Raw genomic sequence first — 23,036 nt, 5'->3', positions numbered from 1 at the left:
TGAGCAGCATGAGGAGGGGAAACTCTAGCCAGTGTGGGACTGCTAAAGTCTGAAGAGGGTAGTGGAGAGTGTCCAGATATGAGACTAGAGAAATAGGTGGGGATGAGACTTGGGAAGACCTTATATGCAGAGCATTGTTACCGTTTTCATGTTCCTGCCTGTGTTCTAGCATAGTTATTATTAATACTCTCTTTCATTCCCACAGATGTCCCAATTTGTAGCATGAGTTATATGGTCATGCTATTTATTCATTGTCATGCTAAGGGTGTTGAACTTGATATGAAATTGAATATGAAATTATCATAATTTGACCACTTTTATGTACAAAGATAACAATCTCATATGGTTCAATCAAATAAATAATAAGTGTCAATGAGAAGGATGATAGTCTTTTTTTGGGGGGGCAGGGAGACTACTATGGCGACTCCATGGAAGTGGCTTTAAGAGATGCTGGCAGGAAACATGGAGGACAGTTAAGGTGTTACTGAAGTCAGGCATGCAGGGAATGAGGAGGAACCAGTGTAAGGCAGTGACAGTGGAGATGGAAAGAAGACAGGTTGAAAAATATTTAGGAAAAAAAAATGTGGTCGGAACCTAGTGATGGATTGGATCAGGGCTGGTTGGGGAAGGGCAACAAGGGACATGGTGTGATCAAAGAATGGGTCTTAAATTTCTGGGCGTGGTGACCTGATTGGTGGCAGAAATTGTGGTAGGGATACAAGAGCAACTTGTGCTGGGCTGGCAGAAGTCATTCGTTCATACCTGAACACAAGTTTCTTGTTTCTTAAGGTGTCTGGTAAAAATTATGGCTCTAAAGTTCTGTGTTTCCCTTTTTGCTGATAGTTTCAGGGGAGTGCAGAAGTTTTTAGGAAAGTGCCACTTCCTTACTGAAACATAGCCAGTTTGGGGGAAGAATACACACACACACACACACACACACACCCGCACACACACACACACACACACACACACGAACACACACACACACACACACACACACACGCACCCGAGTTAAGAAAAAGAGGCCAGACTTCAAATGCTAAGGACTATCCACACCTGCCAAGAGATGCTTGCTGACTGAAGTTACATATGGACATGACAACCTATTAAAAAGGTCTGCTGAAGACTCTGAAAGGAGAGACAGAAGGGAAACAGGAGAAAAGAATGCACAGCATGGCAAAAATTGGCCTTGGAGCACAGGAGCAGGAGCTAGGAGCCTGCCTGCTTCATGTCCCTATCAATCTCTCTCTCTTTCTCTCTCTCTCAAGCTTATTTATTTATTTTGAGAGAGAAGGAGAGAGAGAGAGAGAGAGAGAATCCCAGGCAGGCTCCCCACCACCAGTGTGGAGCCCAGTGCGGGGCTCGAACCCACAAATTGCGAGATCGTGACCTGAGCCAAAACCAAGAGCACTTGGGCCATCCAAGCTGACTGAGCCACCCGGGTCCCCCTCCTGCCCCACCTCTTTTAATGTTTCAAGTTTTTATTGAAATTCTAGTTCCCAGTCTCTTGAAAGAAGTGTTCTGGTGTTGTATGCTAGCATTTCAGAACAGTATCTATGAGTCTCAAAGCTGATTTATGTACATTCTTTTCCCACAGGAATTATTGAAATTCAAACTCTGTCATCCTTATTTATTCTTCTAAAAACCACGTTTGGTTTAAAGATTCTGTTTGCTATAGATGGTGAAAGAATTTATATTCAGCTCACTAGTGCCTGGAAAAGAAGAACTTTAGGTCTGTGTGGCACTTTTAATGGGAACATAAGGGATGATTTTCTGTAAGTATGATTTATGTACAGCTAACATGATTTAATGACTAGTAATTTGGAGGTTACAAATTCTTTCATTAGAAATGTTTACTTAACTAATAATAGCTTAGTCATCACTGTTCCAAGAGCTTTATATGATCATCTATTTAAATTTTATAGCAATCCCCTGATTAGTAGCTCTGCTTTAAGGATAAAGCAACTCACTGACACCCCCAAAGCTCAAAGTCATTTAGATCAAATACGGTGGGGCTGGGCTGTGAATTTGGGTGGTGCAACTCAGAGCCTGCGGGCCAACCCAAGGAATAAGTACCTGTTATTCTCTCCCCTGCCGCCTATCAAAGTTAACAGTATTTATTTTTCAATGTACACTGCTTTTTTAAAAATCTTAATATCATTTGGTATTGATAGTAGATTATACCTTTAAAATACTGATATCATCTGGTACGAATGATACCTCTAAAGTAACATTTTGGCAGCTAAGTTAAGTGCATTTTTAAAATAAAATTTTTAATGTTTTTTATTTATTCCTGAGAGAGAGCGAGAGTGAGAGCGAGCGAGAGAGAGAGAGAGAGAGAGAGACAGCATGAGCAGGGGAGGGTGAGAGAGAGAGGGAGACACAGAATCTGAAATAGGCTCCAGGCTCTGAGCTGGCTGTCAGCACAGAGCCCGACGCAAGGCTCGAACCCACAAACCTTGAAATCATGACCTGAGCCGAAGCTAGATGCTTAACCAACTGAGCCACCCAGGTGCCCCTAGTTAAGTGCATTTTATGATAGTTGGTGTTTCATCAGAAGACAAGTGATACAGTACAGTTGTGCCCTTTGTACTGATGAAGCAGTTTCACCTACTTGTGAAAAGACATGGTGTCTAATTTAGTGTAAATGCTTTGGGCACCTGTTCTCAAACTAAGCGCTGTGGGGCAATTTAAACCGTATCACGTGGTTCCCATCCTCAAGGACATTGTATGGCAGATCAGGGAGGGAATAACATCCTTAATAACAGCCTAATTAAGAAATAATTAGGTCAGGGCGCCTGGGTGGCTTAATCGGTTAAACATCCGACTTTCGCTTAGGTCATGATCTCGCGGTTCGTGGGTTCCAGCCCCGCATCCGGCTCTGTGCTGACTGCCAGCCCAGAGCCTGGAGCCTGTTTCTGAGTCTGTGACTCCCTCTCTTTCTGACCCTCCCCTGCTCACGCTGTCTCCTCTCTCTCCTAGAAATAAATAAAACATTAAAAAAAAAGAAATAAGTCAATGCAAGGTGTGAATCAACTATATATAAAAACACTGACATAATTTTGAAACGTTAAATGTTAAGCTGTATGGTTGTAGCTAGAAACGCATCAGGGACGTTGAGTAGGTCAGTGTGGACTGGGTAACAAAGGAATGTCTCATGGAGAAGCCATTCCTCGAATACCATTGTTTTTAAAAGACTTCTGTGTATTTTTCCTTTTTGGGTTTTTTTCCCACCTCCTAATCTTTCTTGTGAATTCTGATTTATTGTTCAACCCAATTCAGACTCTATTTGCTTTAAAACAGGAGCTTACATCCCACCAGACAGAGTTAATTCTGACTCTGTTATCTATGAAAATCGGTCTTTATCTGTCTGGTTTCCACTTAACACTGTGAGGGCTTTGAGAATAAGGATCAACCCCTCTACCCTTCTGTTCTTAGAAACTCGCATGGAGTCTTATATGCAGTAGACAGTTGAACTAAATGGCGGTAGGGCTCCAAGAAAAGAATTTGGAGGGCCAAGGAGAACTGGCATTTAAAATTTTAAATTTCAAAAGAGAATTTCTTTTATCTTTTCTCCTGTGTGACTAATTTGTTCTTAGGTTATTTAGTTCTTTATGCTTCATTTATTTGTAGGTCAGAATATCAAGATCTTTATCAGATTAATGAAACAGACTATATTACGTGGCTTGGCTAAAATGTGCAGAAAGAAGTTTAAGCCTTCTTTCTCCTTCTTGTTTATCAGAATGGGTTAGCAGTCAATGTTTAACAGATGGCAGATCTGTCTGCTTCTTTCTCAGGCACCAGTTGCCTCCATGTATAAACATTCAGGCATGATAACAGTGCAGGAAAATATTTCAGAGTCATAGATAACTTTTGAACATTGTTTAGCTTTCTAACAAAACAGTGAAAATTCTTTACTTCATAAAGGTTAATGCGAATCTACAAACAGTGGAATGGAAAATATTAATTACTTGAAAATCGTATTACAGCAATTTAAGTGTGGTGAGCTCAAACATTGTTTTATAAAATGAAAATGGAATAAATAAATAGGTCTACATTTTAGTTCCTCTCTTTTTTTTTTTTTTTTTGTATTTATTGTTTTAAGGGAATTAAATGAAATAAGAGAGTCAGTCTCTGAGTTTGTTCCTCCTGGGAACCTGGCTACACCCATCACCTTGACCTATTTTGTTGTCCTTTGTGGCATTGAAAAGGAGAGGAAAGAAAGGAAAGAGCTAGTGATCTTTAATTTCTTTGAGTCTCAGGACTCTTGTTAGAACAAAATGAGATTTTGGATTAGGTGTTTGTTATAATTTTTACAGTTCTGGAATGGTTTAATTTTGAGGACTTGGAAAAGGGAAAGGGTGCAGACAGGGGTGAGCATTGTGGAATGGCTTGTGAAGCTCCTTTTTATTCTCCTTTCTCAGCTACTGTGGTGAGAAGCTCCCTAAAGTTACAAGTGACTGAGGTCAGTTGTAACCAAAGTAGCTAATTTATTAGGACAATACAGAGAGCTGAGATAAAGCCTACTCTACTATTTGGCCATGTTGTTGGGGCTTTCATTGGCCAGGGTTTGCTTGGTCAAAGCTTCCTACAGAAGACCTAATCCAACCTGATTCTTTAGTTGCCAGAGTCCAGCTCCGGCAGGCAGGAAGGATGGGTTCCTGAAGGATGGACGGTGTCGGTAAGGGAGGGTTGAGAGAGCTGTGAGATTCTTTCTGGTCACTAGCCATGCCTCTCTGCACTGTCTGAGACTCAACTTTATTTGATGATTTAGTGTTTGGGGGATGGCACAGGAGTGGCATTCTGATGATAAATCCTTTTATCAGTAAAGACTTTCCAGAACTTTTGATATACAAAAGGATGGGGAACAGCCCAGAGGTGGTATTAGCATAGTAAAGGCAAAAGTTCCTATCATCTGCTCATCGCTTAATGGGAGGTATTAAGAAAAACAGGTCTTTCAGGAACTCAATGTTGCTCCCATAACCATAAAAGAAGAAGTTCCTACAGTAAGTTCCTTCACAAAGTGCAATCAGCATATCAAAGCCAGAATGAGTCACTCCTAATATCAATTAACAAGGTGACTTGGGGGTGGGTATAATTGGGTGCTGGTGGATATCGGGGTCACCATCTGAAGGTAACAGTCTGTGCAACTTGCCTTAACCTTAATAAGGAGGTCTTACTCAACCTATGAGTTCAGAAAACGGCTCCCAACATTTAGGTAGCTTTGTTTTTTGTTTTTATTTTTACAAATAGTTTATTGTCAAATTAGCTTCCACATAACACCCAGTGCTCATCCCCACAAGTGTCCTCCTCCATGCCCATCCCCCCTCCCCCCCACATCCATCAGTCCTCAGTTTTTGTCAGCATTCAAGAGTCTCTCATGGTTTGCCTCTCTCCCTTTCCCCCACTATTTCCCCCCTTCTTCTCCCCCTTGTTCCTCCGTCAAGTTCCTCCTAATCCTCCTATACGTGCAAACATATGATATTTGTCCTTCTCTGCCTGACTTATTTCGCTCAGCATAACACCCTCAAGGTCCATCCATGTTGCTACACATGGCCAGATTTCATTGTTTCTCATTGCCATGTAGTATTCCATGGTATAGATAAACCACATCTTCTTGATCCATTCATCCGTTGATGGACACGTAGCTTTGACAATGTCTGGTACAGTGTCCAGTCAGGTTGTCACATATTAAATATTGGTTGATGAGTTATTAAGCCTTGATGGCAGCTGGAGGAGGCATTTTAGTGTTTGGCCCTTAAGTGTTGTGGTGGTTTATAAGCCTGATTTCAGGAGGGTAGATGTTTCTCATCCATTTTGGTTTGCTGAGGAAACTGAAGTGAGCAATCTCAGATGAAGTATGGCTTATATACCATTTTCCCTCAATGGTCTTTTGGTTTGTCTGCCTAACTTCAGAAGGGAACCTCAGTATTTCAGTCCTCATAATGGAAATTGAAATACTGAATCAGAAATATAGGCTCTTTATATTTGGGACATTTGCCTTTACCCTAAAAGCATCATGTGAGCTACCCACCTTTACCTCTCCCCATGCACCCTAAACCACACACACATTAATGATTTGGTTGTGTAAATGATGTTTCCTTAAGTTGGTGAGAAATGGGGTTTGAATCTTGTTTCTGACACTTAGCAGCTGAGTGAAGGTTAACATTTCTATGAGTTTCTGCTTTCCTTTCTCTTTAAAATGGGAATCATATTTTCTTCACAAGGCTGAGGGGATTATTAAATAAAACCATATATGTCCACAATTTGACACATTATAAAGTCTTAATAATCAGAAGCTAGTATCATGCATATTTTTTAAAAAATAGCACATTTTAAGCTCTAAGTTTTCTTTGTAAATTAAAAAAAGTTGTGTTCTCCATTTTCAATATTTGAAGACTATGAAGAAATGAATGGGAGAGACTAAGATGCATGTTATCTTTGCTTTCTAGGTCTCCATCAGGCATGATAGAAGGCACCCCACAACTTCATGCATATGCATGGAGAGTTTCCTCCACTTGTTTTGCACCTGTTCATGTTCCTGTGGTGGACCCCTGTAACATTAATCAACAAAACAGTAAGTCTTTCTTCCTGCATGTAAACCTACAGGAAAGTTCCATGGATATCTGTCATCTGATACAAGTAGGTAATTAGGTATGTCCCTTTATGTAATCGGGGTAATTTTTTATAAAGAACTCCAGAAAATGACTATTTTATTTCCTAGTTTGTATTCATAAATTTACTTATTTTAGATGTTTACACCTAAATCCCTAAATTCTTTACAAATGGAGGCTGGAGATGTCACGTTCTTTAAATTCTAAAGGGAATCTCCGGAAGTACTGTAATGATGCTGTTAATAGTCTTGTGATGTTTGACTCCAGTTCTGTAGTGTGACAGCTCATGTGGATTCTTCTGTCTATTGCTATCACATTACCAGTCTTACTCAGACAGCCTACTATGGCTTCATAAGCAGGGGCTAGTGATCCAGGGAAGTCTGTGCTATCAAGTATGCAACAATTTGAGAGAGTCATGCTCCAGAGTTCCAATTTGCAATGACAGTGCAACAAACAATGCCAAGAATTTTTCCTGTATTTTTTACTAAAGCCACAGCAAACCATGTGAAAGCCTATTTCACCAATCAACAAAAAATGATGTATTATTATATACATATATTTTGCAAAATCACTATGAGAACAATTAGGATGTATAGTTAAATAAACATTTTTATAATTTTAATTTGTTCCTTTAATCGTTTTGGCTAATTTGTTGTTTCTATGTAGTTATTTTTATACATTATTAATATTGTTTGAGTACCCATACGAACCCAGCACAATTTCTGGATGTTGTAGTGGTTGTTTGGGAGAAATCTTTTGATTATCATATGGTCCTTAGTATTAATTTATGGTTTTGGTGTACTAGAAAGAATACATGATAATGCTTTCAGTGCTGCTAGCTTTTTGTCTAAGCTAGGTTCTGAACTTGTAAAACATTGTTAACTTCCATGGTCATTTTTTTCTATCTATACTAAGAGGTTTAGGCTAAAGTCTTGCAGTCTCTATAATTCAACATTTTTTGAAAAAAAGTTTATTCATGTATTTTGAGAAAGAGAGAGAGAAAATTACAAGCAGGCTCCACACTGTCAGTGCAGAGCCCAATGCAAGGCTCAATCTCACCAAAGGGTGAGATCATGACCTAGGCTGAAATCAAGAGTCAGGAACTTAACTGAACCAACCAGTTGCCCCTATAATTCAATACTTTTAATCTCACTCCCATTTAATGATACTTTTCCTCTTATTCTGTCTTCAAATTTCTATTAATAGTCTTGCTCAGTTTGCTTCTAACTTTCTCAATTCTCTCTTTGATATTGCAGCAACTTTATTTATTTATTTATTTAAAAGTTTTTTAAATGTTTTATTTATTTCTGAGAGAGAGAGAGAGAGACAGTGTGATCAGGGGAGGGTCAGAGAGAGAGAGGGAGACACAGAATCTGAAACAGGCTCCAGGCTCTGAGCTAGATGTCAGCACAGAGCCGGACACGGGGCTCGAACCCACGAACCGTGAGATCATGACCTGAGCCAAAGTCAGAGGCTTAACCGACTGAGCCACCCAGGTGCCCCTATTTTTTTTTTTTTTTACAAACATGTAAAGGATGAAGTAGAGTCCAAATGACAAATTCAATTTCCCTCTGGTCTTGTCTTTATGACCTCCCTTATTACATGTCATTTTATTTCGTATATATTTTATCACTTTTATCACCCTATCTCATGTCTTCTATGACATGTATTTTAGATATTATCCTTCTTCAACTTGTCATGACTTATTTTCAAAAGTTTCAAATAGGTAAATTTATAAACATCCCAGAGAAAAGAAAATAGACAAAAGTCAATAATTCTGAAGGATATTTTTCATAAGGATCTTCCTGAATCACCCTTTTACTTAATGTTAGTAGGAATATTTTTTGCTCTACAGATCCTTAAGGCACATAGTAAAAGCCCCACTGATGTATTGTTTTGCTTTGGCATTCTTGGGGATTAGAATAATGCATACCAACAGAATGCTGTTATAGTCTAAGTTATTTTCATATACAATGCAAAAATATAGTACTCGATTACCATGTGTTTCCTTGCCAAAATTGAAATTTGCAATATTTAAAATATGCAACAAAATACATTCAGGTGTTTTTTTGTTTTTTTTTTCCTTTAAATTCCAGTTAGTTAACATATAAGTGCAGTATTAGTTTCAGGTGTAGAATTTAGTGATTCATCACTTCCATACAACACCATTGTTGCACTCATCACAGCAAGTGCCCTCCTTAATACCCATCACCTATTTAACCCATCCTGTCCCATCTCCCCTCCAGTAACCCTCAGTTTGTTCTCTAGAGTTAAGAGTCTGTTTCTTGGTTTGCCTCTCTTATTTTGGCCCCTGTGTTCATTAATTTTTTTCTTGAATTCCACCTAAGAGTAAAAGCATATGGTATTTGTCTTTCTCTAACTGACTTATTTCACTTAGCATAATATTCTCTAGTTCCATCCATGTCATTGTACATGGTAAGATTTCATTCTTTTTTATGGATGATTTAGGTTTTTTTTTTTTAGAAAGATGGGATCTAGATTGTTTTGTCAAACTTGGTTACTCCTGTAATTCTATTTGTTCATTCTCAAGGGAAAAGTCAATAGATTTCAAGAAGTGATTACATAGACCTCCCAAAATGGCTTGGTAGTTATATTTCATAGCCTTTAGCATGTGGTCTGATCCCTAATTTCTATTCATTATTCATGTATTCATGCATCCATAGATTCATTTATCAAACATTATTGCCAGACATTGTGCTCTGTCCTTTGTGTCTTGTGCAGACATTGTATTCAATGGCTATATGGCAACTGCCACATTATCATTTACCACAGAGACTTCATTGGAATGAGGTGATTCCCAATCCTTTTTGGATAATTGTGTATTTCACGGAGTTGCCATAGCACCTACAATCTGGCACCACTATTGTGTGTGGCTGTCTGGAGATAAGCCTTTCAATACTCACCAATTTTTATAGCAGAATGGGGGTGATTTTCTATGATGATCCTTAGGCAATGCAGTGATTGTGGCCATTTCTATTGACCCTTCTGTAACTCATATTACTCAGGTATAGCACAATATATATATATTTTGCTAAAGGATTATTAAATACAGATTAAGTGCTGGCATCAATATTACTATAAGTAAGGATAAACCAACAAAATAGTATAAGTGGAAAATATTGGTTCTTGTTGAAAATAATAGGCAATTCAGTATATTTCTGGGAAAGCAAGATGCTTAGATAGTTCTGGAATTTGGTACTTAGAGGTAAGATCTAGACTAGTAAATGAGGTGCTGATGTTTTTGTTGTATTTATTTATTTGTTTGTTTGTTTTTGTCTGTTAGTTGGATACGCAGCACACTGTGATGTTATCCACCAAGAGCTCTTTGCTCCTTGCCACATCTACATTAGCCCCGGGCTGTACTATCAGCTGTGCCGCCATGATGCATGCAAGTGTGGAAGTGCCTGTCTATGCAATGCTCTTGCCCACTATGCCTACCTCTGTGGCCAACGTGGCATCATCATCGATTTCAGAGCTCAGATTTCATTCTGTGGTGAGTATGATATGGCAAAGATAAAGATGATCAGACGACACTTTAGAGATTTTTTTGTTTGTAATTACCATGGTTTTTTTTTTAAAGAAAGGTCATTGTTGCCTAAGATATTTGAAATATCAGTATAGTGTGCAAACATGAAAAACAAATGAAATACTTCATTTCTTAAAGTTGGAGGTATATTGGATAAGANAAGTCGGACGCTCAACCGACTAAGCCACCCAGGCGCCCCTTTGTTTACCATTTTTAATATAAGCAATATTAGAGATGTAACTGCATGGTTGGCGGTATGCCACATAAATAATGTGAAAAATTTAAAAAATTTATCATAGAAATGTCATATCTAAGTATTGGGTAGTATGCAAAAGCATTATGTAATATGGTGACACAGGTGATTTGTAGTTAAATAGGTAAGTTACACTACAGGTAATTATCTCAAGTTCAGTCTCATGGTTTTGGTGTTGTCTCATTCATGGTAGATTGTTTCTTTTTCTTTTAAAGTTATTTATTTATTTATTTACTTACTTACTTACTTATGAGAGTCAGAGAGAGAGAGAGAGAGAGAGAGAGAATCCCAAGCAGGTTCTGCACTCTGAGTGCTGTCAGTGTGGATCCTGATAAAGGGCTTAAACTCATGAACCATGAGATCATGACCTGAGCTGAAATCAAGTCAGATGCTTTACCAACTGAGCCATCCAGGTGCCCTAACTGTTTCCTTTCTTTATGTGTTCTGTATTATTATTTTTTTTTATGAGTTAATCTTAGGGCCACCCCTTACCTTGCCCCTTCTAGTATCTTTTATGACCTGGATTTTAGGAGCGTCACTTTCTCCACTGCCTCCCCCTAAATGTTTGATAAAATTTTTTTCTTATCAGTATAGGAGTAAGCTGGCCAGTTTTGATATTAATTTCCCAGCTTGGGTTTTCTAAGACAAAAATAATGTTGATATAAAAGTAATGTGAATTCCTATGCCATATTGCACAGGATGTAAATCTGGGATTTGATTTCTCAGAGGATACTTTATTTCGTTACAGGTCCCACAGAATTAGAGAAGGTTTTCTGGCATCTTCTTGTACTATGATCAGATTTCTTCTAGTCCTGAGAGTTGGCAAATGATACCATTAGAGTTTTCTATGGTTTTATAAATAAAGTCTATTGCCCATAGGTTTATACATTGTCTATGGCTACTTTTGAACTATAAGAGCAGAGATGAAAAGCTGTGACAGAGATTGTATGGCCTGCAAAGCTGAGGACATTTACCATTTGGCCATTTATAGAAAGTTTGCTGATCTCTGCTGGAGTACATCTCTCAGCTGAGGATGGAGCTTTTCTGAGATTCCAAGTTAAAGTTCTCCTAGTTCCTTCCTTGCTTTGTGAAGGATCAACTCTCATTTTCCTTTCCCACATGAGTTAAATGTAAGGTTCAAGATTACCTGGACCTGTTCTCCCTTTCTTTCCTCTAAATTTTGGATTTTATTTCCCGCTTCTCATGTGGTACCTGGGGAGATGACCCCTCCCCCATTGTTTGCCTTACAAGATCAGTTATACACTTAATGTAATTTCAGTTATGTTTTATCCAGCATTTTCTAGGTTTTGTTTTTAAAAGTGTGTTTTTAGATTATTTTAGTTTGCCTAAAATAATTTTGGTTTGGTCTAAAGAGAAATTAGAAAGATTTAGAAAAAAAGTATGAACATGATTCAGAAAGTGAAAAGTAAAAGCTATGAGTATGGGTCAGGTAAGTCAAGTTTTGCCTTATTTGGAGGAGACTTACAGTTTACTTAGGTTTAAATAATGTTATAAACAAGATCATGTCAATATAGCAGTGAATAGATTTAAAATGTGAAGACAGGAAGGCTATTTGGACATGTAAAATACCTAAAATATTTAAAAAATATGGTATTACCTAGAAGTCTTAGTAATAATATAAACAGCCAATAAACACACACTTTGTGTATTATATACTATATTCTTACAATAAAGTAAGCTAGAGCAAGGAATGTTAAAATCGTAAAGAAGAGAAAATACATTTACTACAGTTCTGTATTTGTTGAAAAAAATCCAAGTATAGATAGACAGACCCAGAGAGTTCAAACCTGTGTCACTCAAATGTCAACTGTAACCATTTTATTTATTCATTTATTTATTTATTTATCTATTTTCTTGTTTATTGTTTCTGTTACAGACTCTATGATGTTCTAGGCTTATTGATGTAACATATCTTTGTTTTTCATGACTTAGGTCTATCACAGACCTAGAGCCCAGTGTAAATGTCTCTGTACACTGTGGCAATTCTTCTCAACTCATACTCCTTCGTCCTAGGGGTTGTGTGTCAGAAGGGCATGCTGTACCATCACTGCTCTTCCTTCTGTCGCCGCTCCTGCACGTCTCTCGCTGCCCCGGAGCGGTGTAATGACGACTGTGCAGAGGGCTGCAACTGTCCTGAAGGCAAATACTATGAAGACACGCTTAGCTTTTGCGTGCCCATGTAAGTTACCAGAATGCATGGGCAGGATCCAATGTTTCTCTCTCCTTTTTCCTTACAGGTTAAATGGAGTTTCACGCTTGCTTCATTTCTTTCTCTCTCTCTTTTTTTTTTTTCCAAATGTAATTGACTCAGCAGCATTTACTGGAAAAAAAATTTTCTCCATTATTGAACAGCTACTTTTTCCCTAAAATAAGTGTCCATATATGCAAAGGTCTGCATGTGAGCTGTTTCATTAATGTTTCTTAATGTCTTTACCTTTATTTCCTTATTTTTAACACTGTACATGTTAACAAACAGATGTAGGAAGAGCTAAGGAATATGATGGTTCACATTTCTACTTGTTTTATCCATATCAAAATTAATAACAAGGTTTCTTTCACTGCCATGTGACAAATTTTAGGAGCGAGATTGGACTGTCTATCAGGATTCAGAAATTCTTCAGTTCTCATGTGAGATCTAGGCTTTTGTCCTATGGGCTGAAATGATATATCTGTTGTATTTCTCTGAAGTTCATTCAGGGACTTTTTTTGTGACAAAAGCAACACAATCTGTACTGTGACTAACACGTTACAGAATTTGTATTACAGAAAACACAATCTGAAGGTACACAGGACTCCACATGTAACCGGCTCCTACCATTCATAGAATGGAATGGCATGCAGGCTCATAGAATAATGTCATCTTTAGAGTGTGCCTCATAGAATAATGTCATCTTTAGAGTGTGCTTCATAGAATAATGTCATTTTTAGAGTGTGCCTCAGAGTTACCAATTCAGAGCATAAGGTCTGCTTGATTTTAGTGTTTTTTAAAAAGTTTTTTTAATGTTTATTCATTTTTTGAGAGAAAGACACACAGCACAAGTGGGAGAGGGGCAGAGAGAGAGGGAAACACAGAATCTGAAGCAGGTTCCAGGCTCTGAGCTGTCAGCACAGAGCCGGATGTGGGGCTCAAACCCACAAACTGTGAGATCATGAGCTGAAGTCGGACACTTAACCGACTGAGCCACCCAGGCGCCCCAATTTTAGTGTTGTTTTTTCTTTAATTTATATCCTATTTCATTAACTTTTTTTTATTATTATTACAGATTTCACTGCCGGTGTCACTATAGGGGCAGCGTTTATCAACCTGGAGAGCTCATCCCAACACCGTCGGGCTTATGGTAGATTTCAATGATGGGGATGTACTTGGCAACACGTACTGATACAATTTTTTAATCAAAACTTTAAATGTGACTTCTGTAACTTCAAATATACAGATAAGTTTAATGTGGCCTTTTAAGCCATATATTTAAGTTTAAAAAATTTTTAATGTTTTATTTTTATTTTTGAAAGAGAGAGAGAGACAGAGTACAAGCAGGGGAGGGCCGAGAGTGAGGGAGACAGAAACATGCTTCAGGCTCTGAGCTGTCTGCACAGAGCCTGACGGAGGGCTTGAACCCATCAACCATGAGACCATGACCTGAGTTGAGGTCGGACACTTAACCAACTGAGCCACCCAGGTGCCCCTCAGCCATATCTTTCTTACATTTCAGCATGGAGTGCCCAAGCCTTATGTTCATAACTGCAGAAAACAGTTATGAATGGAAGTGTCATGCAGCAAAATGGAAGCCCTTTCATTAATTTGCTTCTCAGATAGAAGCGCTGCAAGTTGGTGAGAGGTTTCAGTTGGACTGAACCCCATCGTACACTGGAGTCAGTGACCCCCTCCCTAGTGACATTGACCCTAGTGAGATAACACTTACTCGTGGCTAACACTCTTTCCTAGTATAACCTGTTGGTTGAAAATATGGACACGTCCATGCAGCAGTCCACACTGATTTTCATCCAACTTCCTCTTTTAGTGGCACCAGAGGGACAACTGACACTAGATAATAGTAACAGCAATGATAGTACTAGTGTTATCTGGCCATTTCTATAGTCCTGGTGCCGTTCTACAAGTCTTGTGTCTATTACTAAGACACTCATCACTGTGCCCCTAAGAGATAGGCACTGTTGCTTTAGCCCCAGGGTACAGGTAAGGAAAATGATGCCCAAGCAGTTAAGCAACTTGGGAATAAAGCCGATCTTCAATTCTGGGAAACCTGGCTCTCAGGTGCTTGCCCTACTGACCATTTGCTCAGCAGCTTATTTTGTATTTATGGCAGATCAGTGCTTAGGGTCAATTTACCTTTACTGTTATCTCCATTTCCCTTCCTACCACAGCTCAATCAAGACACAAAGGCACCCTGCTCTTGCATCTTTCTCTCATAGGTTGTGCTACTAGCCAGTTTCCCAAACTAGAAACTTGGGAGTCATTTTTGACTTCTTCCTCCAGCTCAATATTCCCAGCCAGTAGCCCCCAACCACAGTGGGCTTTTTACTTTATGGATACGGGTGAAATCCATCCCTTCATTCCCATCACTACTTGCTCGCAATGTCTCTCACTGTCTCTTCTCTGGACATTGCCACCCGGTTGTCTTACCTTTACTTTAGTCTTGCCCCCTTCCATTTTACCTCGGTGTTATCTCTCTTTAGAATTTAATGTAATTGGGTTTATTTAAGTAAACTTGGCAAAAGCGAAGGAACCATTCCACCTCAATAAGAAAAAAAGAATTCCATTAGTGCAGTGACCTCATGTACCACTCCTCTCGAAAAGCCTATGTCCCAGAAAGAGCATGACATGTAAGACCTGGAACTGTGCCCTGAGATCTGTCCGTCTCATCTCCTCTCTGTCACGCACAGTTGTGAGTAAATCATAGCTCTGTTGTCATCTCAGCGTTACATGACGCATAAGCATACTTTTCATGTGATATGGCACCGTATGTTAGTCCGCTTCTTCATCTGGGCTCAAATATAGAACACATGAGCTGGTCCAGAGCTGAAGTAAAAACTGTCTATGCTGTAGTTATTGAGAACTGATGTGTTGTATCCTTTCTTGATTTCTTTTTAAATAAAATATTTAATGTTTATTTCTGCGAGAGAGAAAGAGAGAGTGTACCAGCAGGAGAGGGGCAGAGACAGAGGGAGACACAAAATCAGAAGCAGGCTCCAGGCTCTGAGCTGTCAGCACGGAGCCTGATGCAGGGCTTGAACTCACGAACCGCGAGATCATGACCTGAGCCGAAGTCAGATGCTTAACCGACTGAGCCACCTGGGTGCTTCTAGATCATAATTTTCAAGGAAAATGTGACTCCCCTCTATCTTCAACACTGCTGCCAGAATGAGATTTCTAAAATCAGAACCAAACAGATTACTTTTCTATGTAAGGTCTCCGGGATAAAGTCTTAGCGTCTTTATGGATCTGGCCTTTGCCTCTTTGCCATCTATATCTCCTGTCACTTCTTACGTCTTACTTTGTTACACAGAACACTGTCCACCACATGAGGCTTTGTACCACATATTCTCTGAGTGCCATAGCCTTCCTGTTTGATTCGTATCATAACGTCCATCCATTCTTTAAAACTGTCCAGATTTTACCTTCTCTGACTGTCTTGATGTCAGTTGCCAAAAATTTTAAGACATTTTTCTGTGCTTTACTTTTGTATCTTAAACATATTTCCATGTTGCATATGTCACACTGCATAAATTCTTTATATGTCTTCCTTTCTTACTAGAACATAAGCACTTGGGTAAAGTCTATGAATTTTGGTTTTTGTATCCCCCATGCCTATTGTAGCGCCCCCCACATACATGTTTGATAAACATTGAACTGAAATAGCTCTCTTCAAACTGGACTTAAGCCAAACACTTATTGGATTGTTTTTGATATACAGAAAAAACTTTGTGCCTTCATGATTAACTATTTGTTTGCTTCTACTAGCCAGTGTTCAAATGGGACTGTGAAATGTGATGAGCCAGCAACGCCCTCTACTGGTAAGATCTAGGTAGCTGTTCTCCTTAAAGAGAATGCAGTTCCAATACTGCTGCCATTTTTCTGGGAATCATAAATCCATCACAGCCCTCCTTGCCAATGTGCATGAATATAGTCTTGGTATTATTTCTCAATATGGTGCTCCAGTGCTTCCTAACTTTTTCACTTCCATAATGATAATAATTGTAGGACATCCTGGGGTGAGTTTGCAAGGCTCCTGTGGGGTAGAGCTGATCGACCTAGGGGATGTTGCTTAGACACTGCCTACTCCAGAACCACGTCAGGTGCATGGAGAGCTTTAGGAATATGTATCCAGGCACCTGTTGGAACTCACTTGTAGGGCAATGGTTGGAAAACTACTCTAGACCAGGACTTCTCAGATTTAATGTGTGCACAATCACCTGGGGACCTTGATAAAACATTAATTCTGATCCAGCAGGTCAGGGATGATGTCTGAGACTCTACCTCTCTGTTTATGACCAAGGTAGTGTCATTGCCACTGGTTCTTGGACCCTAGGAGTAACAGCCATTAATTAATAGTGGATTCTAAAATAACATCTACTGCCATCTCTTCTTAGAATGACATTTTACACTTGCATATCATTCCTGAAAATCCTATATATTAGAGCACCCTATATATTATTTATTTTCATCATAATGCCTCAAATTTTTAGTTATTGTTCAGAAATTCTAGGGAAATCATTAACAACACTACTTTCATTGCTTTTAATATATAGAGTCTAGACTGATAAAAATGAATCTATTGTTTTGTTATTTGCATGGTCTTGTATATTCTATTATGAATTAGCTTCGATTTATAGGCACTGGATTTGCTTTATGATAAGGATTCAAGCTATCTAGGCTTCTATACAGGCTATGTTCATGGACCACACATACTCAGTAGCAACTGAGCCCTCCTTTTCCTGTCCCATTTGCTTCAATGTGGCTTAGAATAAAGAGGGGAAAATCCAGGTGGCCAGACTTCTCACAGAGGAATGCACAAGGTCTGATCTCATTGGCCCCAGAAAAGGGAGCTTATTTAATCCCTCTGAGCCCAAAAGCTTTGTGGAAGAATATGTAGCCCCTGCCCTGTCTATAATTATGTCTGCTTCTGCACTTCTACAGTATAGTGAGGACTTACATAAATAATGACTCAGAGGTGAAGCAAGATCTAAAAGTATTATGTGTTCATTGTAAATACATGGCTTTGTAAGAGCTTCAGTATATTATGTTACCAGTCCCTCCAAAATTGAAAATGTATGTTTGGATTAATCAAAATACCCTGTTTCTTGACCTCAGAAAGTTATATAATAGTTGTTTCGTTATTGCTTTGCGGAAGGCAGTTAAGGTTTTCAAACTGAAAACAGGTTTTAGACACTTAGGAGACAAAAGAGAATCTTCCTAGACAAGGTTTGTAAGCTCCTCAAGCAAACATTACAGAGTCATAGCATCATCTAATAGTAATCGGTAAGATACTTTATGGTGAAACCTGATTTGATGACAAATGGATGTCAGTATGGTTATTTGTCTATGAAGCAAATACAGTGCTAAGGGTATCTTATGTGTTCCTTTTTCTCTAAAGTTCCTGCCTGTCCTGAGGGAAAAGTGTATTTTGACTGCAGATTTCCTGACCCTGAATTGCCAGCGGGTGGTGTAAATTGTGAGACTACGTGTGCAAACCTGGCCATGAACTTCACTTGCGCCCCATCCTCACCCTGTATAAGTGGTTGTGTTTGTGCTCCAGGGTAAGCCTCTTTCTTAGAAAAAAAAAAAAAATAGAGCATTCAGGATTTGACAGAAAATGCAAGAGCTCTTAAAAACATTATTTGTAAACAGCTAAAATTGTTGTTCGGCCTGGTGGTTAACTTTGAGCTGGTAATTTGAAGACTATTGTAATTATTTCCCTATACTCATGTAATAGATCACAAATGTTCTTTTTGAAATATTACATACACCATATAACAAATGATTCAATAGGTCACGTATATGTTATATATACATTATTATTAAAGTAATACAAAGAATCTAGGAGAGAATTCATATCAGGATGGACTTGGCATTTATCTCCTGGTTTAACTGCAATTTTGGGGAAGTGATAGTGACCCATTGTCCATACAAAATACTTCAAGAGCATATCTTTTGTATAGTCTGTTGTGCTGTTAATGTTGTTGAAGCTAAGTTATAATAGTGATGCTAATGTTTTATTTGATGAATGTTATAGAAAGTGGTGTGTTGAGGCTACATAGGGGCAACTCTGGCTTCAAACACACTGGAGTTCAAATCCCCGTTCTGCTGATGTTGGTTGACTGATTATTCTGCAAGTTTCTTTTAAGCCTGTAGCTTTGTGAACTACAGTGTGTGTGTGTGTGTGTGTGTGTGTGTGTGTGTGTATGTGTGTGTGTGTTGTGTGTGTGCATGTGTATTCAATAAATATGAGTTACTACCTTATGGCAGAATAGTTGACTACTACCTTTGTCAATTTCTTTAGTAGCAGTAATGCCTTATACACTGGGAAAGCAAATACAGAATCTGGCAGCTATCAGCTTCTTCACAGGCACATATAACATCTGGTCTCCCTGGCCTTTCCTCTTCTGGTAGTGAATGGAGGCAGTGTACAGAGAGAGGCCACCTGAGGCAAACAGGTCACCCATTCTTCCTTGGTGAATATACTCACACAGAGGGATTCCGGGGCTCAGTTCATACAAACCATGAGCGACGAAGAAAGAAGTTTTGTGGTCTGTTTCTCAAGAGAGTTGCATTTGTCTAAATGGTCCCCATCTGGAACGGCTAAAAGAGTCAAGTGACTTGGGACTGTACCAATCTCTTAGAAAGGAAATACATAGGAGGTTGAAAGAATGCCATGCATGGGAAAATAAAGGCAGGTAGAAATCAATTCATAGAGCAGATGAGTGAGGAAGACAGTTTGGTGAAAAGGACAAAGGAAATATAACCTTTATTATGGTAAAATAATTGAAACCTACAACATTGCTTCATTTATTTGATTTGATTGTGACTCAAGGATGCATGGATGATTAGATAAAGCTGCATCCTAATTTTGTTTCATATGCTTGCAGTTGATGCTATTATTTAAAAAAATCTATTTACTGTCACCTTTGACTTTTAGTTCAACAATGATATATTTATTTATTTGTCTAATTTCATTGCAAAAACTAAAGACATTTTCTCCCACCTGTCTTATCATATTGAAGTAAATATAGTTGGAACTAAGTAAGAGACCTCTGACTGGTTTGGAAGTAATTTTATCACATAGAGCCTTATGTTATAAAGTTATTCATGGCCATATAATTTGGATTATCTTCCATATGATCTTGGCTGGCTTATTTTAGGACAATAAACCTGGCCTCCCCAGTTTTGATGGAGCTCCTTATAGTGACAGGAGTTTATTTAGTCTGAGAGATCCTCAGACCTCAGTTTAGAAATATCTATGGATTAAAGAAATAGAAAGCAATCGAGTGGAAAGAGTCATACAGAAATAGGTTCAAATATTGGCCTACCTTATTGGCTGGAGTATCTCAGGTTAAGTGACTTAACCACTTGGAATCTCAGTTTCCTCTTTTTAAAATGTATATACAAATGTCTATTTCATGGGGGTGGAGTATGTGCAGTATACCGTTATAAGGTACTCATGTGTGGGACACTGTGGTGAGCTACTGTGTGGAGGAGGACACTACTAAAATATATTTATACGATAACAACAGAATCTACCTACAGGATTGTCACTAGGATTAGTTTGAGTTAGTGCTATATGTAAAGTAGTTAGAACAATGTCTGGGCCATAGTAAGCACTCAAAAATATTAGTTTGTGCTGTTGATTTTATTATCTTTGCAAGATATTTAATTAAGTACTTGCATTAAAGGTTTTTACAAATTTCTATGTATAGGGAGTGTGGGACATAAAAGACTGCACTAAACCGAGTCTTAAACAGTGAGAAGTTTTTCAGGAGGAGCAAGGGAGGAGAAGGGTTTTCCAGACAGAGGAGACATGGCAATGCCCAAGGAAAGTGGTTAGAAGTTTGGGAGGGTTGAGCTGAGAAAATGCAGACTGTAGGACACTGTTGTCTGCAGGGAGAAACCTAAATGAAATAATGCAGCATTTATGGAGGTAGGTTCATCTATTCACCTTCACTCAACACCTGCTATATGCTCGACATTAGGATGCAATCATCAAAATACTCATGGTTCTCCCCAGTGGAGTTTGAACATTGAATAAGGGGTTACAGTTCTGTGCTAGAAGAGATGTGAGGGAAAGCAGAGAAGGAAACATATGGCATCATTTCTATTTGAGAGAAGAAGCAAGAATTCAGGATTCCTGACTTCTAGGTTAATTTTGATAGCATTGAATTATAACATTTTAAAGCAAATTCAGAAAAAAGCTTAATATATTTTGTCTGTTTTTAGTAGTTACTTATTTTTTTAGTTACTTATTTTTATTAGTTTGCTTTATTTATTTATTTTTGATAGAGAGCGTGCGTGAGCTTGTGTGAGGGGTGGGGGCAGAGGAAGGGGGAGAGGGAATCTCAAGCAGACTGCATGCTCAAATCTCAAGCTCACGACTGTGAGATCATGACCTGAGCCGAAATCAAGAGTCAGATGAGCCACCCAGGTGCCCCTTAAATTACTATTATATAGTTATATTATTATAGTTTAAAGTTTATTAGTAGTATTTTATTATTGTTTATGACATAAATTCTTGAGAAAAGATTTTACGAATATTGAAAAATATATGTATATATTTATATTAAGGGTATTGCAGTATATATCATATATAATATGCATTTATTTCATCTTCATATCAAAATATTTTGAAAATACACCTAAGTTAATTCTCCTTTGAGATTATGAGATTTAATTTTATATTTCATAGATAGTTCAAGATACTTTTTTATGGGATAATCTTTCAAGAAGGAAATAGCACATCAAAGGAAACCAGCAATCAAAAGTTGTTATGTTAATAACCAAGAATGTGAAACATTTGATACAATGCTTTTTATTCAAAACACATCTTAACTAAATTCTCATGCTTTTAAGTTCAAGCACTTCCATAAGGAGCTTTTGATTACTCTCCATCCTGTAACAGAAAATGTTATCTATCTCATAATTTACCATTTTACTGAAAAATTGTAGGCCTCACAGCTTTTTTCTTTTAAGTAGCAAATATTGATTTAAAAAAAGCCTCACTTATTCTTTAAATGTTGTTTTCAGAATAGATCACTGTAACTGGAAATTTAAGCTTCTGTTTCTGTTTTATGCTGCTAAGCAATAACAAAAAGTTTAAAATATTGCATCCAATCACTTGCCTGGCGTTTTTTTTTTTAATTTTTTTTTTTATTTCTGAGAGAGAGAGAGAGAGACAGCTTGAACAGGGGAGGGTCAGAGAGAGAGGGAGACACAGAATCTGAAGCAGGCTCCAGGCTCTGAGCTAGCTGTCAGCACAGAGCCCGACACAGGGCTCGAACCCACGAACCGTGAGATTATGACCTGAGCCGAAGTCAGACGCCCAACCGACTGAGCCACCTAGGTGACCGTTGCCTGGCGTTTTATTTACTACTATGATAGGCAACGTACTGTGTGAGAAAGAGGGAGAGAAAGATTAGATCCCACCTCTTCATAGGTCAGATAGAACATGCCTGTGGCAGCTGTAATTAACATAGATGGTGTTGAAAATGTGACAAGATTATTGATTTTTTTAAAACTGAAATTAGTAGTTTATGCTAACTAGCATTTACTTCTTCACTGGGAAGAATGGCAGAGCACAAAGGAAAGTGTTATGTTCCTGAAAGCTGTCCATGCATCTGGAAAGATTGGGAGTACCTCTCAGGAGAAGTGATTGCTACACCATGTTATACCTGGTAATGAGATCCATTTATTTCACAATGTTTTTCCTAAACAATTGTATTCGTTTCCATCATCTTGTATTTACTTAATGTGGCTGACTTCAGCAACAAAACAAATCAAGCTGGAGCAAATAAGATTTTAAAATCATACAGGAGTTGACAAAGAGTTACTATCTACAAGGGAATCATACCATTAATTTTGGGCATATTTGTTTCCAGAAAAGAAAACTGTGAAATGTGAAAGTTGGGAAATTTAACTAGAAAAAATATCTCAAGTTTGTAGGAAAGTAATAGATGTTCCAAAGAGAAGATCACATATAATGGAAGGTTTTCTGTTTGGAAATAAGCCAAATCAATACCACAAGATAAAACTGAAATAAAGTTTCCTTAAAATGTGGAAAACAAATTCCAAGCTCCTGAACAATATCATGTATAATGTATTCAAACTGATCCAAATACAGGAGATGGCATTGTGGGCTTTTTTGCTACCATCAGGAGTATATTTAATTTTCACTCGGCATCTGTTTTCAGGTGGCCCAAGCACAATTTTTAGGCTTGGTTGAGGTGTCTGAGAATATATTTAAGCAAAATGATAAATAAAGGCCTAATTTGTCAGTGTAATCAATATTATCGAGCCAACTGGCAATATTTGTAAGGGGTACTGGCTCAGTGAATGTTCTTGACTACAAACCTTACAGTGTTTATACTGCTTGAAAAA

The 23,036-nt window shown here is 38.2% G+C and overlaps 1 protein-coding gene across 1 annotated transcript in view; it reads left to right on the top strand.

Annotated features, from left to right (window-relative positions):
* OTOGL (otogelin like) overlaps window positions 1–23,036 on the top strand; it is a 142,010-nt gene that overhangs the window by 43,185 nt on the left and 75,789 nt on the right. Inside the window, 8 exon segments of the mRNA XM_077770188.1 lie at window positions 1,598–1,775; window positions 6,453–6,577; window positions 9,919–10,128; window positions 12,449–12,614; window positions 13,699–13,773; window positions 16,413–16,465; window positions 18,046–18,208; window positions 22,226–22,333. Coding sequence (XP_077626314.1) covers window positions 1,598–1,775; window positions 6,453–6,577; window positions 9,919–10,128; window positions 12,449–12,614; window positions 13,699–13,773; window positions 16,413–16,465; window positions 18,046–18,208; window positions 22,226–22,333 — 1,078 coding nt within the window.

The sequence above is a fragment of the Crocuta crocuta genome, unplaced genomic scaffold, assembly GCF_008692635.1.
Source record: "Crocuta crocuta isolate KB4526 unplaced genomic scaffold, BGI_CrCroc_1.0 scaffold317, whole genome shotgun sequence".
NCBI classification, from domain to species: domain Eukaryota; kingdom Metazoa; phylum Chordata; class Mammalia; order Carnivora; family Hyaenidae; genus Crocuta; species Crocuta crocuta.
This window is presented reverse-complemented; position numbering and strand designations above follow the sequence as displayed.